At 46.1% G+C, this 17939-nt stretch overlaps 1 protein-coding gene across 1 annotated transcript; it reads left to right on the top strand.

Moving 5' to 3' along the window:
- The first annotated feature begins 2994 nt into the window (after window positions 1–2994).
- On the top strand, window positions 2995–16119 carry PMF1 (polyamine modulated factor 1). Its single transcript, XM_039368674.1, has 5 exons — window positions 2995–3162; window positions 6334–6439; window positions 10056–10156; window positions 10434–10629; window positions 15764–16119. Exons 1-5 carry the CDS (start codon window positions 3020–3022, stop codon window positions 15815–15817), a joined length of 600 nt encoding a protein of 199 aa, XP_039224608.1. The 5' UTR covers window positions 2995–3019; the 3' UTR covers window positions 15818–16119.
- The last annotated feature ends 1820 nt before the right edge of the window (window positions 16120–17939 follow it).

Genomic DNA, 17939 nt, shown 5'->3' with positions numbered 1-17939 from the left:
CTTCTCGCTCACAATCACTGTTTACAAGACGCAATGATCCATCTTGTACATTCTGTAGTGGCCATAGACTTCCATTATTTTGACAATTTCCCCTCCCGTTGACGGAATTCACGTTGATTCCAGTGTTTTAATCCTAAGCAATACAGATGCACTAGTTCAAATTATTGGCCTTTAAATCCATTCGTTTTAAGCTATTTTCTTGCAACTGTTGTTTTGGACCTGATAGTGTAGAAGGAGAAGCCCCTTTGAAATGACTGATAAACCCTTGGCAGCCAGCCCAGACCCACCCCAGCTGCCTCCATGTCTTGCATTACCGTATCCATCATCCCCAAACATAAATGGTGGCTGTGCTGCTGAGAGTTATTATTGTTACCTTTTTTTGTGAGCACACTGGCACACATTAAACGTGAAATTCTGTTGCCTGCTCTCAAAAGAAAGTATATATCTACCTATACACATACAAATATATGCCTACGGATCTTCTGCATCTCCTCCCAGAAGGTAACAAGGAGAACCGGTCATGGAGAGGATGTGTAGTGTCCCGGACTATCTTATGGACCCTGCTCAAGCAACGCTTACATGCCACGTCCTGGATAGAAGGGAATGAACTGCCAATAATCTTTGCTGCCATCCTCACCACTCTGCACCACCTTCCTGTGAAGCAGGGATGCTTCCAAACCAGACTGTGATGCAGTATGATGCAGAAAATGCAGGTGCTGCTGTGCCCGCTTCACCAGGGTCTCACTGTTGAGTTATCCAGAACATCTGGAGAACCAGCACCAGCACAACAACCACTTCCACACATTTAGCAGTTCTGAGCATGTTGTTACAGCTGGTAAGGAAATCTTGATTTTGCAAAGCATGATTTAGGGCAGATATGTCAAGCACAAGACCCGGGGGCCGGATGCGGCTCGCGAAGTGGTTTCTTGTGGCCCCTGAAGCCATCCTGGAAACAGTGAGGGAACGGCCCCCTCTGCCTTGGCCCTGGCCCAGGCTGGCCAGGAGCCAATGTACAATTTTGCGGTGGCCATCTATGCTGAAATACTTCAGTCTTAGCTCCACAAGACTATCTGGAAACAGCAAGGAACCAGCCCCTGCTGCGTTGGCTTTTCCCCCTGGGTGCCTGCTGGGGAGGTGTCACCCTTTTTGAGGAATGAAGAAATGCACCATCGCCTGGAACTGGCCAGCAAATGGTCCTCACCTACTTCACCTGTCTGGCTTGATGGGCTCCAGGGAGGGGTTTCGGCAGGCAATGGAGCGCTCTCATAGTACCGAGAGGCTGAGCCGGGCGGTGCAAATCCAAAAGGAAGCATAACGACGCCCAGCCGCCAGCCTGCCCTGTTTTGGCAGGTAGCGGGCGCTCTCCTTATAGTGCCAAGAGCTGAGCTGGGTGGCATGAAACTGATGAGAAGTGCAACGCTGGCTCGCCCCCAGCCTGCCCAGTTTCAGCAGGTAGTAAGGTGCAAAGCTGGCGAGCTTTGCACTGCCTGGCTCAACCTCTCGCACTGTGAGGAGAGCGCCCTGCTGCGTACCGAAACCGGGCAGGCTGGGGGTGGGTGGCATTGCGCAGGTAACGTTGACTCTCATGCTGTTCATGGCATCCTCTCCCCCAGAGCCCACCAAGCCAGATATGTGAAGTAGGTGAGGGCCATCGCTGGCCACTTCCAGGCGATGGTGCATTTCTTCATTCCTCACAAAGGGTGATACCTCCCCAGCTGCATTTCTTGCCTGTTTTTCTCCCTCCCTCATCTCAAATATTTTCCCACCACTGTACTTAGGAAAGAAAGAAGGAAAGGAGAGGGAGGGTCTGAGGGAAGTCCTGCCTTAGTCCTGCCCTGCTGCCCTTTCACCATCCCCTTGCCCCCTCCTCCTGGCCTATCCTGGGGGCCTCCCATCCTATTGCTAAGGAAGCTTTGGATCCAAAGCCGGGTCTCCTCCCATGGAGAGGGAATGGGCCTCCCTCTGACTTTGCCCTCGTACCCATCATGAGCAACCTGGCTAAGGAGAGCAAGCACAGCAGCAGCAGCCTTGAGGAGGAGGCAAGTGCAGCTGGGTGACCCCTTGGGGAAGTGGGGCTGGGCTTGGTGCCACAGGTGCTCAAGGGCCAGGCTGGGTGTTTGACCTCTGCTGTCCAGGGCTCCCGGCAGCCCGTACCACCATCCAGCCCCCCCCCCCGCATGGGCTGAGAGGAACAGTGAGGCTCCTCCATGTCTTGGCACTTGCCCTGGTCCCTCCCCCTTCTGCAGAGACCCTCAGATTTGTCCCACTCCTGCCCAGGCCCCCACAGGCACCCTTGACACGAATGATATAGAGCTGGTCATGCCCCCCCCAGTAGGCCACACCCACTCCATCCACGCCCACCCAGTAGGCTGCACCCACCCTGCCCCCCCCCAGGGCAACCGCAATGCTGATGCGGCCCTTAGTGAAATTGAGTGTGACACCCCTGTTTTAGGGTAATCTCCATTCCAGATCAGAAGTTCTCCAAATAGTACCAGGACCCTCAATACAATTTGAATTGAATACTTTCTTTGGCCAAGTAGAATTAGACACACAAAGAATTTGCCTCTGGTACAGAACCACTCGATATACGTGCAAAGCAAGAATAATAATACCTATAAAAGGGGAAAGTAAAGAAGACAATACTATGATAAACAATAATAATACAGCCCCTCGTTTATGCAACCCTCTTGTTAATAAAGGAAATGAGAGATCCTGCGTTCAGCAGGGCACTACGTTAACTACCAGCTGGTGAATATATGGCATATTGCCTTGCAAGGCATCCTGGTTTGCATTAGTGTTTTCCAATCTTGGACCCTTGAAGAAGGGTGAACTTCAACCCCCACAATTCCTCAGCGGCCAAGTGCGGCGCGCTTCCTGCTTTTCGTGCGGCACGGGGCTTCCCAAGCCACGTGATTGCTGCACGCGGGCGAGCCGGGCGGCCGACACCAATCAGGGCCTCGGGGCCGCGACTAGGCGGGGCCTCGCCTGGTTTGGATCAACTGCCTTTGGCGGGAAGAAGATGGCGGCGGTGGCGCCGAAGGAGGAGGAGGAGAAGGCGAAAGAAAGCCGCGCTCCGGCCGTGGCCCCTCAGGGTAAAGTCGGCCGCGAGCAGACCCTGGACCTTGTGGTCAGGCAGTTCCTGCAGGCGCTGGACGCCGACGGGTAAGGGGCGAGCCGGGCGGGGATGAAGGGCTTGGACCGGCTGTGGGCAATTTGACCTGTGGACTGCAACTCCCAGAATTCCCGAGGTAGCAAAGCTGCAGTCCACAGGTCGTCAAGTTGCCATAGTTACCCACCCGCGCTGTAAAGGAATGACGTCACTATGAATTTGGGATTAGTTTCCCCCCCCTTCCAGCTTGGAGCCGTGTGGACTTCAGCTCCCAGAATTCCTCAGCCGGGGCTCCCCAAAGGGGCCCCTATCAACCCCCAAGCGCCAGTGGGGGGATCCAAGGGGTCAGCCAGCCTTTGGAGGGGGGGTGTCAATAAATGGCGGAGAATCTTTGGGGGGCTGTTCCCGGTCCTGAGAGAGGTGGCCAGACGGGGCAGGGCCGGGCGGTCAGCCCGGCTGCAAGAGCCGCCCGGAGAGGGTGGAGCTGAGCTGGTGTTACTGGAGTTTGAGCTCATTGGGGGATTATTATTAGCGTCTGAGTTGTGGTATTCTTAGGGTTGATTGCACAGCCAGCCGGATGTTTAGAGCGAATTTGGCTGAATTTTTGCCCTGCTGATTTCCTCCCAAGGACCACCTGAGAGAGGCAGGACCCCAAATCCTTAAGTTTAAGCCATCCGGAGATCCTGGCAGTGGAGGACAGTGGGGGACCAACTGACCCATTGCTACTTTCTGCTTAATTGACTTTGCCAGGATTTTCGTCCCAAGTAACCCAGCCTTGTATCATGGCAGGTTTGGCCACACAGTGATTGCAATCAAAGGGGTATTTTAACCCTATTTTGAGATCCCCAACATCTTCATTTAGCTATAACTCAGAGATGTTGCTCGGAAACTAGTCAGAAACTCCAAAAAAGGGATTTTCTGCATTCTTTAGTGAAGGCTGCATTGCTGGGGTGAAAGGATTAGAAAATGAAAGACAGTCCAGTTAAAATTCAAGATTCCTCTCTAAGATTTTTTCCCCCTTCAATATTTCAGACTCTATTCAGGAAGTGAGCATATGGTATTAATAGGGCTTCCTGCTTGAGCAGGGGGCTGGACTAGAACAGGGCTTTTCAACCTTTTCACCCATTGTACCACTTTTAGGATATGGCAACATCCTAGGACCACCAGTCGCCTAGCAAGGTGTCAAAAACTTGATGACCCCCCCCAAAAGGAAAAAAAGTGATAAAGTACAGGTAGTCCTCGACTTACAACAGTTCGCTTAGTGACTGTTTGAAGTTACAATGGCACTGAAAAAAGTGCCCCCCAAGCCACAGCCAAGCAAGACACCTGCCTGCCCACCCGGCTGCGCTCTTCCTCCTGTCCGAGGTTTTCATTGTTGTGAGCATTTCTGTTGAGAATTGGCAGCAGGGGTGGGGGGGTGTTTGGTTTTTATTCCCCCCTCTCTGCTGGGTGGTTGCAGCAGTTTTGGGTCACTTCACATGACCCCGGGACACTGTGACCGTCATAAATATGAATCAGTTGCCAAGCATCTGAATGTAAATCACAAGACCCTGGAGATGCTGCAACATTCCAGCTGATCGGCGCTTCTTCTGGGCTCAGCAGAAGTGCCAGGAGCAGTGCTGAGCTCCAGCTGATTGGTGCTTCTTCAGGGCTCAGCAGAAGCACCAGGATCAGCGCCGAGCTCCAGCTGGAGCCTGGTGCTTCCGCTGAGCCCTGATAGCCCTGCAGCTCCAGCCGTCTCTTGCTCAGGCTTGTGCAGTGCTGCGACTGGTTCAGCTCATTCCCCTCCCTCGCTACCACTTTTCTAGGATGGTCGCGTACCACCTGCCAGGTGCCAATGTACCACAGGTGGTACCCGTACCACTGGCTGAAAAGCCCTGGACTAGAAGACCTCCAAGGTGCCTTCCAACTCTGTTATTCTGTTAATATTCTGCTAGGTGTGGATGTTTGATGGCGTTAAAAGCCTTGTGCAGGATATAAGATTATTATTCTTATGGTTGGTCGCACACTCAGCCAGATGTTTTAGACTGGTTTGGGCATCTCTTGAATCCTTTCCAAGGACCTGGGATAGGCAGATGTTGCTTGATGGTGTTGAAATTCTTGTTGCAGGATAGATGATGATGATTGATTGCATAGACCTGGGAGAGGCAGATGTGACTGATGGTGTTGAAAGTCTTGTTGCAGGATATAAGATTATTGCTGTTGTTGTTGTTGATTGCATAGTCAGCCAGATATTTATACCAGTTTTGCATTTTTGTCCACCTATTGAATCCTTTCCAAGGACCTAGGATAGGCAGATGTTGTTCTTTGATGGTTTGTTTGTTTATTCGTGTCAGAAGCTTCACAATTAAAATAAAGCATAGTGCACGACATAAAATTTAAAATACAAGATTAAAATATGTACAGTTGAATAGATCTCCTTTGATGATGTTAAAGGCATTGTTGCAGGATACAAGCTGTTTCAAATAAAGCTGCCTTTTGCAATTGACAGATGGGGATTTTTGTCACTGCTGATGCTACAAATGTGTTGGATTGCACCCAAGGCGCCTTTCACGATTACTCCTACCTTTGCTTTCTTTTGCCACAGTTGTTCTATTTTTTGTATTATGTTATCTTCTCTCGTTCTTTTCTTTTTCCTTCCACTGTCTCCAAGCACTGCCCCGTCCTGTATCCAGACTGTTTTGCCCTTCTTATCAACAGTTCTTAAGTCTGGGCTGATATGCAGCAGATGCCTGTCTATTTGAATTCTAAAGTCCCAGAGCATTTTAGCTTCTTCATTTTCTATTACTTTCTTTATTTTGTCCTATTATCCTTGTTTGCAGTACTATTAGTTAAAGTAGTGTTTATTAAATTATTTTCATGTAATAAATGTTTGGGGCTTGATGAACAATCCGGAACTTCATGAAAGGGCCAGTGAATTGAAGAATTTGGAGATCTTTGGTTCAGCCGCTCCGTGCATCAGATGGTTATCTGCAGCTCACAGAAAACCTACGCCTTTGACTCAAGTGTGTCATTTGGAAAAGGTGCAACCAGAGTAAATATTGATGAGCCCCAAACAAGTTTTGTTCTTCAGGAGGTTTTCTGCATATGAGAAAGGTAGAGGGGATGTTGGCCGCCAAGTAGTCTTCATCCAACAAATAAGGTTTAGCATCATAGGAATCCTTCTGAAAAGGAGTATTTTGTGTTTTATAACCTGATTGGCAGTTTCCCTTTTTTGTCCCTAGATGTCACCTTTTCACCAAGTGCTACAACCACCTCTACAAAGCCCATCCTGAATTCACAAAATGTGTTTATAATCAGTTCATATCCCATCTGCAAAATTCTGTACAGGTAAGTCCCAGAACATGGACAATTTCCTTTTTTCCTTTTTTTCAGGGCAGCTGGCAGTTAGTTAGAAGCAAAGATTCTCAATTTGCAAAAAATGATTTGGGGATTGGAGACTAAAATATACGAAGAACAGTTGCAGAAATTGGGTATGTCTAGTTTAATGAAAAGAAGGACCAGGGTGACATGATAGCAGTCTTCCCATATTTAAGGGGCTTCTACAAAGAAGAGAGGGTCAACCTATTTTCCAAAGCACTTGAAGGTAAGGCAAGAAGCAATGAGTGAAAGCTTATCAAAGAGAGAAACAACCCGGAACTCAGGAGAAATTTCTTGACAGTGAGAACAATTAACCAATGGAACGACTTGCATCCAGAAGTTGTCGGTGCTGTAATATTGGAGGTCTCTAAGAAGAAATTGGACAGCTACTTGTTTGAAATGGAATAGGGCCGTGATGACGAACCTATGGCAGGCGTGCCATAGGTGGCACACAGAACCCTCTCTGTGGGCACGTGTGCCGTTGCCCCAGTCCTAGGCCTTCAACTGGGTTTTATAAAACCTTTTCACTTTAGGCCTCCGCCGCCATGTGCAAAAAAAAAAAAAAAAGGTTCAATCAATTTCAACTTAACGGGAAAAAAAATCTCGCAAAGTTGGAACTGATTGATTGAACTTTTTAGTCCCACCTAGTCTGCCACTACCACCACAGCTATGCCCACCCAATGGGCCACGCCCACCCGGCACCCGGCGATACATAAGTGGGTTTTGGGTTGCAGTTTGGGCACTCGGTCTCTAAAAGGTTCGCCATCACTGGAATAGGGTTTTCTGCCTGAGCAGGGGGTTGGAGTAGAAGACCTCCAAGGTTCCTTCCAACTCTGGTGTTCTGTTATTTTGTTAAAAACTACTGTTATTTTGGTGATTATACTCTCTGTTCCCAAAGCAATTGGCAATAATAACAGCATCATAAGAAGGGGAGGAAGTAATCTAATTGAACCTCTGCAAAATAAAGAGATTTCTCTAAAACATTTCAGACCTCCAGTGAAGAGGAACATGTCCCTTCATGAGGCAACCTGCTCCGCTGGTTGACAGCTGTTCCTATCCAGATGTTCCTCTTAATATCTAACCTGAATCTTTGCCAACAATTTCAATCCATCAATCCCGTTGCCCTCCAGGACAACCAAGGGGAGGTCCATTCCTTCCTCTGTTACAGGCAAATGTATTTTAGAAAGGGAGATTCTGGGTTCTTTACCAGACTGTGTTTTTCCCCACCTGATAATATTTAGTTTATTTAAGGAAAGTTAAAATACAGAACACCAGAAAAAAAGAAAAAACACAGCAAACATTAAAAAGAAAAAGTGTCTCGGGAAAAAAAAACTAACACATATACACATAACATCCTCCCTAGCTGAATGCTGATTAATATAATACAATAATTAATTTCCTACCCCTTACTAAACAGGCCCAAAGAATTTTAAACTATTCTAGATCTGTTTACAGATTGTTAGCCTATTGTCTATATGCTATGTGAGTAACAAAAGAGTTAACAGGAAAAACAGTAATAATAAGCATTATATAAAAGGATAAAACTAATACAATTATTAATAATGATGAAAAACAGGATTGAAATTCCAAAGCCCTCTGTGAACTGCTATTATGATAATCAAGCAGGTAAGGTAAAGGAGTCCCTGCAGATTTTACTCCGCTAATCATTGCCGACTCTAGGGAGCAGCACTCATCTACCTGTTTACCTACTTGCATTTGCATGCATTCAAACTGCTAGGTTGGCAGGAACTGGGGGGAGGATGGGTGCTCACCCAATTGGGTGGCGCTTATGTCTCAAACCTGGGCTGCCGGCTTTCCAGTCAAGCCCAGCATCTTAACCACTGCTCCACCCCCTTCATAATCTATAGTCTAGAGTCGACCCTGGTTTTAATCTTCTGCTCTTTCAGAAATATCATTGGGCTTATACTGTATTTTAGAAAATGTTTTATTAAAATGTTTGGGGTTTTTTTTACAAATGGCCTAGTTTGGAAAGCTCTTTTAATTACCCATTTAAATCCTGGCATTCTTACCTATAGAGTTTACCAGGACTAATTTAGGGTTTCCAACAGCACCAAGATGTATTATGTGAGAGGTTTAATTTGATGAATACTTAAATCTAGAATAACTCTACTCTTAAAATTGATGGTAAAACTTTTTTCTGGAAAGAATGGGTGCAAAAGGATGTAATTATACTAGCTCCATTGTTGCTTAATTATAACTTTAAAACCTCTCAGCAAATACAGCCTTCTTTAAACCATCAATTCAGTTAAATGACAATTTAATATGGAGCTAGCGCTTTGTTGTTGTTGTTGTTAGTTGCGAAGTCAAGTCCAACCCAGCACCTTCTAAAGTAACTGATTATTAATGCACAAGATTTCGATTTTAGAATCTATATCTACTTGCACATTTTGTGAAAAGTTAAAGAAATTTCAAAACATCAAAAAGAAATATACAATAATTTTGGAATCAAGAACTGGAAATTCCAGTCCTTCCAAACCAATAGACTCAAGTCTTGAAGATTATTAAGCTTAGATCCTGTGATTTAAAGTTGAAATTAATCTTCCAAAAGATAGTTTTTCATATTTATAGGACACCATCTAGAGAATTTTTTGCAAAGGATGGATTGATAACTATTTGTGTTGCCATTGCAAAAAAATTGAGGGAACTTCAACTCATATTTTATGGTCAAGTTCTTCTTGATGTTCCTTTTGGAGCAATGTTGTCTAGCAATACCACAAATTATTTGAGAAAATTGAATATTCTGTCAATCGGAAAATGCACATTATCTCTCCCTTTGGAAAAAAAATTATTGGACAGTTTGGGGAATATTGAAAGCTTATTTTTCTGAGCTGGAAGCCCTCAGCTTTTCCTGCTTTGCTGTGCCTGCTCTTCTCCTTGAGAAATGGCAAGCCCTCCCTTTAGTGGCATTTCCTAAATGGCTCAGAACTGAGTTACTCAAAAAGCATTTGAGGTTTTGATCCCTTTTCTTCATGTATTTATGGGTTTTATTGTGGTGTTTTTATATTTTGTTCTATCGATGTTTTGTTTCTAGTTACTAATATTTCCCTGTGTGCATTTTTGTGTTCTGGATGGCCTTAGGAGCCCCAGGAGTCGTTTGATTGCAGTGGGTAACAAACCCAATAAATGCTCTCATTTGAAGCAGGGCGTTTCCCCTGGGAAGACGGTCTGTGCGCTTGCAATTCCTGCCCAGTGTGGCTTCCGTCGCGGGGCCCATTTCACTCATTTGATCCTTGCCTCACAAAGTGTTTACACCACTCCCGTTGGCTGCATTATGTAACTATATTCTGCATTTTTATTATTTTAAAAAATAGCTCCTTCCTCCTGTTTTTCCACGCAACGGCAACCCTATGAGATGAATTGGGCTGAAGGAGAGGGACAGGCCCAGACAGGCCCTGAGTCAGCCAGCCGGCTTTCATGCCTAAGGCGGAACTAGAACTCGCGGTCTCCCGCTTTCTACCCTGGTGCCAGATTGGCTCCCGAGCCCGTTCTCTGGCTATTGATGTTCTGCAAGCCGACCCAAGCAGGCGTTCTGCCTCGCGCCACTCGATTGCCTCTGTTTCCGCAGGAAGAGGTTCAGGCCCTCAAGGAGGAAGGGAACCTGCCGGTGCTGCTCGACTCCCTGGATAAGCTTGAGAGAGCAGCGGAGGGCAAGGAAGGCCCTGCATGGTGAGGCATCCTCGGGATTCAGCGAATCAGCAGCCCAGCAACTGTGGGGCCTGCGGTCTCTCCTTACAGTGCCAAGGAAACTCTATTTCTGAGCTTTGGAGCAGCGGGCGCTGTGCCTCTGAGGCCAGCAACGTTGTGCGTTAACTGCAGAGGTGTGGCCCCGCTGCAAAATGCTGGGTGGGAGCTTTTCTGGGGGCTTCTCCTCCTGGGAGAGTGGATGGTGCAGGCTGGCCCGCCTCCGGGCCGTTCCTGACCCACCCCTTGTCTTTGCATCCAGGCGCCCGAGTGGCCTCCCCGAGGAAGATGCTCGCAGGGTGGTCGTGCCCTACCTTCTCAAGCAGCGCAGACGCCTCCAAAAATCCCTGAAGGAAAAGCAGGAAAGCAACTCGCGGCTGGCAGCCGCTGTGGTGGCCGGTCGGCAGAGGATTGCAGCGCTGCAGGCGCAGGTCCACCAGCAGAGGGAGGAGTGGCAGGTGGGTGCCGCTGTGACTGGAAATCGGGGCCAGGCAAATCACGGGGGTCATGCTTGGAGATCGAGGATCGGATTAAAAGAGGGACCTTTGAAATACAGGTAGTCCTTGACATGTCCATTTGCTTAGTGACCTTTTGAAATATAACAACACTGAAAAAAGGGACTTGTGACCGTTTTTCACACTTAGGACCGTCACAGCATCCCCGCAGTGACGTCGGACACTTGGCAACTGGCATGCACTTATTGCAGAGTCCTGGGGTCACATGATCAGCATTTGTATCCTTCCCAGCTGTCTTTGGACAAGCAAAGTCAATGGGGGAAGCCGGATTCGCTTAACGACCACATGATTCACTTAACATTTGCAGTGATTTGCTTATTGTGGCAAAAAGATTCTAAAAATGCTGCAAAACTCACTGAACAACTGCCTTACTTAGCAATGGAAATTTTGGGCTCCATTGTGGTCATAAGTCAAGGACTACCTGTACAGCCAGATGAATCAAAAAGAGAGATCTAAATTCAGATCCCAAACTGAGGAAGAACAAAAATTAAAACAGTTTATTAATTAGAAATGATTTTTTTAACATTTGTGACTAGCACAAGAAGAGACCAGCCTGCCCATAGAGCAGGGATGTCCAACCTTGGCAACTTTAAGACTTGTGAACTTCAACTCCCAGGATTCCCCAGCCAACTGGGAGTTCGTCCACAAGTCTTTTTAAAAAAATATATTTTATTGATTTTTTAAAGATAATCTTTAGTGCTTGGTAAACAACATGTTGTCTGGGTTCATATATTTATCAACAATAATAATTTCTATGATTCCATAATCAACATACTAGCTAGTGATACATTTCCTTGATCTTCTCTTCTTCCAATAGTATTTTCCTTTTACCAACATTGAGCAAATACAGTACTTAGTATTTTCGATACGTACAAAGTTGAATATAAACATTTTTCTAGTATTTATAGAAATAACAGTAACATCAGTGTGTAACATTTTTTTCTAATCAGCTTATGTTTCAATTGTATTTGCAAAGGGTCATCTTATTAAATCACTATAGGTTCTGTTTTCAGAGTTCTTATTTAAGCTTAATTTCCCCTCAGTATTCAAAACATTCTTGTCAGTTATGATTTTCTCAAGATTAATTACTTTTAAATATCCAAACATTTCGCTTACATAAGCCATCCCAGTATTTTTACATTTCCCCTATCATAAACAAGTACTATACTACTTATAAATCACATCCCTCTTACTGTAGGACCCATTTATATCCAAAATTTATCTATTCTTTTAACCATATTCAAACAAATGTTTAGTCATATAGTACTCCATCTGGTAAGTCAAATCATCTGATTTCTTAAATCTAACTCTAGCCATCTTTTTTTGCCAGACAGCTTTCCTATCAGTGTATTCAGCTTGCCAGGGGATTCTTCCTGTGTTTTGATGAATGTTGTTAGGAATGGGAAGGACAAATTTGGTGGGGTGCTTTTGAGTGGGATTTTCGCCCATTTATATTTGTTAGGGAGCTTCCACTTCTCCCTCAATTTCTCTCTTCATTTTTTGTCTCCCAGACTTTTCTGGTTTTCCTGGCACCTATATATTCCATTTTATCAGATCTTCTTTCTTATACTCAGGTTTGTTTTGAAGTCCTGAAAAATAAAATGCCTTTTCTGTTTCCAATATTATAACAGATTCTTGCTGATTTTTCTTTGCCTGTGATTCTCTTCCTTTGGGTCACTTTCCTCTGATTTGTGTTCTATTGTCTTGATTTGTTTGTTCATTCTTTATCATTTTCTGAGAGTTTTTTTAATTGTGAGCTTGTCATTTGAATTAGTTGCAACATAGCATGCATTTCCTCCTAGAAGATATTTGCCTTGTCTTGAAGTATTACTCCTGCAGGTCTCTGATGTTCCAGGCTGGGCACTTTGGAAGAATATATTGGGTGTGGTTTCCTACCAGTTTTAGTTAGGTATGCAACATCCATTTTATCTCCCTCCCCCCCCCAAATAATCTTTCACTGGTAGCATAATACCCGTATATTAGCTTTATCAAACCAACCAATCTTAAGGTCCAAACAAAGTCTTGTATAGTTCTTATCTTTATGTATGGCCTTTATAGTCCAACGTGTTTCCAATTATCAGTCCACCACTGAAAGCAATATTTTATAACAGTTCTTCTGTTCAGGGTCCTACAATTATCAAGCAGCCAAAATTGCAGTCCAAAATGTTCACCTATGAGTAATCCAGTAGCTCCCCCCCCAGAAGAGTAGCTAAAGTCAAGGTGTTTCTTTCTCTGCAAAGAATTCTTGAGCTTAAAAATCACAGCTTAGTGTTTATAAACCAAGAAGGTCAGCAGTTTTTATAGCAATTGTAGTTCTCCGTCTATAGTAGATAGTCATTGTATTTTCTTTCCTCTGTTCCCAGCTGTTCTCTATTTAGCTAAGAGTCATTGAGGATCAAAGGGACAAGTTGTTCTCTATTTCTGGGCATCTTACCAGTTTCTGAGCCAAGGCAGCTATAGTTTTATACTGGATTCCATCACTAGATGTCAGTAACTATTCATTTTCCAACTTTTATAACAGAAAATTATAATTTCATCAGTACTCTTTCAAATGGAAAATCTTAACAGTTTTCATAATTTCCAGGTTTATCCAGACTCTAGTTTTATATTAATTCCATTTCAATGTATTTATGTCCCCCATAAAAATTAGACGCCTTCTATGGAAGGGTGGGGCTGGTATCCTTCTCGCTTTCGGAGGATTTTTTGCTTCTTGGGGATCTTTTCCAGAAAATCAGTTGCAAGATAGAAAAGAGAAGATCAATATTCTCACCCAGTTCCAAACACGCTGTTCAGTCTGTTCTAGTTAGTGCTTTTGGACTTCAGCTGTCGGTAGCTTGGGCTAGTCACCAAATGCAGCTAGTTTTTCTCTTGTTGGTTTGGATGGCTTCCCTGGATCAAGCGGATCGATCATCTTTCTGTGATCAACAGGAGGGGGAGGGCTCCTTCTTTGTCGTCTCTTTGGGGTGACCTTAGACCCATTTAGGGTCCCCTGGCAGGACAAAATCAGCCGTGAGGTCCGGAGCTCCGCAATCCCTTGGCCGTGTCGCTAAGACACAAAACCAGAAGTCTTGAAAGGTCTTAAAATTGCTCCGGTTGGAGACCCCTGCCTTACAGGATGCTGATCTCCCTCAGACCTGCTCTGGTGTCCTCCAGCAAGGGCAGCAGGACGCAAACACATCTCAGTGCAGGTAGTCTTTGACTTATGACCACAGTTGGGCCTGGGAAACATGTTGTTGAGTGGTGTGATCATTAAATGAGGCATTACACGACCACATCCAATTTTATAACCTTTTTGCCACAGTCATTAAGTGAGACCTCACGTGACCATGACTTCCGAACTCCTGCTGGCATCTCCACTGACTTTGTTGGAAGCCAGTTGGAAAGGTTGCAGATGGGGATCATGCGGCCCTGGGACATGGCAGCCATCATAGATGCCTACTGGTTGCCATGTGCACCAGTTGTGATCAGGTGATCGCAGGGATGCTGCGACGGTCAAAAGGACAAGGACTTGTCTTAAGTCACTTTTTTTCAGCACTGTTGTGACTTTGAAAGGTTACTAAATGAATGGTCATAAATCAAGGACACTCGATTAAGGCATTGGGGCACTTTATTACTGAAAATGGCAGTTCTTCCAGCAGGATTTCATAGGGAAGGACCTCTGATTGAACCTGGGAAGGCCCTTCAAGACCTCGCCTGAAGGCAGGACGAGAAGCAACAGAGGGGAACTAATCAAGGAGAGAAGAAGCAATTTAGAACTGAGAGAAGTTTCCTGACAGTGAGAACAGTTAATCCGTGGAACAGCTTCCCCCCAGAAGTTGTGGGTGCTCCGTCAGTGGAAGTTTTTAAGAAGGGACAGGACAGCCACTTGTCTGGAATAGTATACGGAAGGCATGTCAAACTGCTGGCCGGCAGGCCAGATGCGTCACACCAAAACTGAACCCACCCCATTGCCGGCAATGGGGAAAAAGTCCCAGTACGTCGCAAGTTTGACATGCCTGGTATAGGATCTCCTGCCTGGTCACGGTGCTGGACTAGAACAGGGCTTTTCAACTTTTTCACTCATTGTACCACTTTTAAGATATGGCAACATCCAAGGACCACCAGTCGTCTAGCAAGGTGTCCAAAACCTGATGACCCCCCCCAAAAAAAGGAAAAAAGTGATAAAGTACAGGTAGTCCTCGACTTACAACAGTTTGCCACAGCTGAGCAAGACACCTGCCTGCCCACCCTGTGGTGCTCTTCCTCCTGTCCGAGGTTTTCACTGTTGTGAGCATTTCTGTTGAGGATTGGCAGCGGGGGTGAGGTGGGGGGGTGTTTGGTTTTTATCCCCCCCCCCTGTGGTTGCAGCAGGTTTTGGTCACTTCACATGATCCTGGAACACTGTGAGTGTCATAAATATGAATCAGTTGCCAAGCATCTGAATGTAAATCACAAGACCCTGGAGATGCTGCAACATTCCAGCTGATCGGCGCTTCTTCAGGGCTCAGCAGAAGCGCCAGGATCAGCGTTGCTTTCCAGCTGATTGGTGCTTCTTCAGGGCTCAGCAGAAGCACCAGGATCAGCGCCGAGCTCCAGCTGGAGCCTGGCACTGATCCTGGCGCTTCTGCTGAGCCCTGACAGCCCTGCAGCTCCAGCCGTCTCTCGCTCAGGCTTGTGCGGTGCTGCCACCGGTTCAGCTCATTTCCCTCCCCCACTACCACTTTTCTAGGATGGTCATGTACCACCTACCAGATGCCAATGTACCACAGGTGGTACCCGTACCACTGGCTGAAAAGCCCTGGACTAGAGGACCTCCGAGTTCCCGTCCAACTCTGTTACTCTGAAAAGAATCCCACATTGTAGTAGCCCATCTGTTCTCTGCAGATCCTCTTGAACCATATTTCTGAACCTCAGTGACTTTAAGAAGAGTGGACGTGTCTCCCAGAAGTCCCCATGGTGGCTGTGGGATTCTGGGAGTTGAAGTCCACCCCTCAAAGTCGCAGAGGTTAAGCAACACCGCTGTAGAGTGAGGGAGGCTGTTTCCTCATACTCAAAGGCTGTTCTGGCAGTGGACTTACTTCTTCTACCCTCCCTTCAGGGAATTGCTATCGAGGGCCGGACGATGATGGGAACCGTTGAGGATCTCTCCTGAGAAGGCCCGGCCTGGCTGCTTTTTGTGGACGAGGATGCGAGGGAGACTTCGGAGAGCCACACAGGGATCGTGTGGATTTTCTGCCAGATTTCCAAAGCAGCCAGTTTGTGGAAGAGGGCCACTCCCTCTCAGCTTGACTGGGGTGGGAAGCTGGGGATGGGGTGCATGTGATTGTGTCCTTATCGAAATATTACAGCTCCTGCTTTGTATTTATTTCACTCAGAATGTTAATTCTGCAAGCTCTCTTGTTTGACAGCTGTGAACTTGTACAAATACAGCTGTGGGACAGCCAAATAATACAATCAGATAATGAGTGTTTGTTTTGGGTATACTATAGAATACCTTCTTGAAATTTGGAGATTGCATCTAGATTTATGCCAGCTGGGGAATTGTGGGAATTGAAGTCTGGACCTCTTAAAAGTTGCCAGTTGTTGAAAAAATACTGGAATAGTTGGTCTCCAAGCTCCCTTCCATTCTTCATCATCCTTTCTGACATCTGAAGATTTGCCTCTCGCCCTCAGCCGTCTCGCTCTCAAAGTTCAACCAGCTTTTTCAGCACCTTGAGGAGCTTTTGTTTTTAGATTCCTGGTCATCTTTCTCACCCTTATCCAAATTCTTCCGAAAAAGGAGGCCTCACTTTCACTGACACTTTTTTGGTCTGGGAAGCGTGGAAGAGATTTTGGTAGAAGAAGACCTACCTGTCTCTTCTGCAGAATTCTTCATGCAGCTCTTCAGGGTTATTTATTTTATTTATCAAATTTATTTGCTGTCCGTCTCAGTTTAGGAGACTCTGAGCGGCTTGTTAGAATAATGGGAGAGAAACACCCACTAGACCCGGACAAAGCTCCCAAGAGCTTCTGGATCTGGGTCCTAGATGCGTCCCCCATTTTGCTCTGATGCGGAGACCTCTTGGAGCCAGGAAGGGACTCAGCAAGGCTCCTCACAGAAAGAACAGGGGAAGCGAGGCTCCCCCAAGATGGGCGCTCCACTGTCTCCCAAACATCTGCTTTTGATAAGAAACCGGTTTGGGAGCAAGGCTGGCCCAGCACAGGACTCTGTAAACACGACGAATGTACCGTGAGATGCCAAGGCAGAATTGCTGGCCAGCCCACATCGGGTTTCCTGGGGCTGGTGAGACGCCAAAGAAGGCTGCGCTCCCTCCGTCTTTCTGGCTGGGGTTCTACAAGTCGGGGAGCTGTTGGGGTCTTGCTGAAAAAGTGAGTTGGTGCTGCTTCTCCTCCAGGAAGACCTACAGTGGATTGAAGTTCCTCACTAACGCAAACACATTGCATACTGCTCACCTCCTCCGGTTTAGCTTGAGACCCCAAACTTTGCAATGTGTTATATTGCATAGAGATTTCTCTGTTTTGAAGCTTTCCTAATTCGAATTTTGCATCTCCCTTTCCTCCAGTTTCCTCACAAATCTATATTTTGGTGTTGGATCCCCACATTTGAGAACCACTGAATTAATCTTAGAATAGGCTGGATTCACACGTCTGCTAAGCCCTAAAAATATTAACTGCAGTTAATGCAAATCAACACATCTGCGTGTGGCTGCTAAGTATTGAATAAACTTGTTGAACCCAAGACTCCAGCAGCCACAGCTCTATAAAATGTGCAAAAAATTGTCTGCTTCCTTGGGAAATCATCTTCGTGGCTATGAATTGCAGCCACCTATCTTTTGTTTAAATATAATAAACAACCTCCTGATGGTAAACCTGTTCAAGAGGGGAAGAGTCTGCTCTTGTCCTGAAGGCAGAAGAGGAAGCAATGGATAGAAACCCATCAAGGAGAGAAGCAACCTAGAACTAAGGAATTTCCTGACAGAACAATCAGTGGAACAGCTGGCCTCTAGAAGTTGTGGCTGCTCCATCACTGGAGGCTTTTAAGAAGAGATTGGACAGCCATTTGTCTGAAATGGTCTAGGGCAGTGATGGCGAACCTTTGAGAGACCGAATGCCCAAACTGCAACCCAAAACCCACTTATGCATCGTCGGGTGCCGGGTGGGCGTGGCCCATTGGGTGGGCATGGCTGCAGTGGTAATGGCAGACTGGGTGGGACTAAAAAGTTCAATCAATTCCAACTTTGCAAGATCTTTTTTTTTTCTGCAAGAAGTTGAAA

Source organism: Crotalus tigris, unplaced genomic scaffold, assembly GCF_016545835.1.
Source record: "Crotalus tigris isolate CLP2741 ecotype Arizona unplaced genomic scaffold, ASM1654583v1 scf7180000020888.614114, whole genome shotgun sequence".
Lineage (NCBI taxonomy): Eukaryota > Metazoa > Chordata > Lepidosauria > Squamata > Viperidae > Crotalus > Crotalus tigris.
Note: the sequence above shows the minus strand (reverse complement) of the source record. Positions and strands in the feature narration are given on the sequence as shown.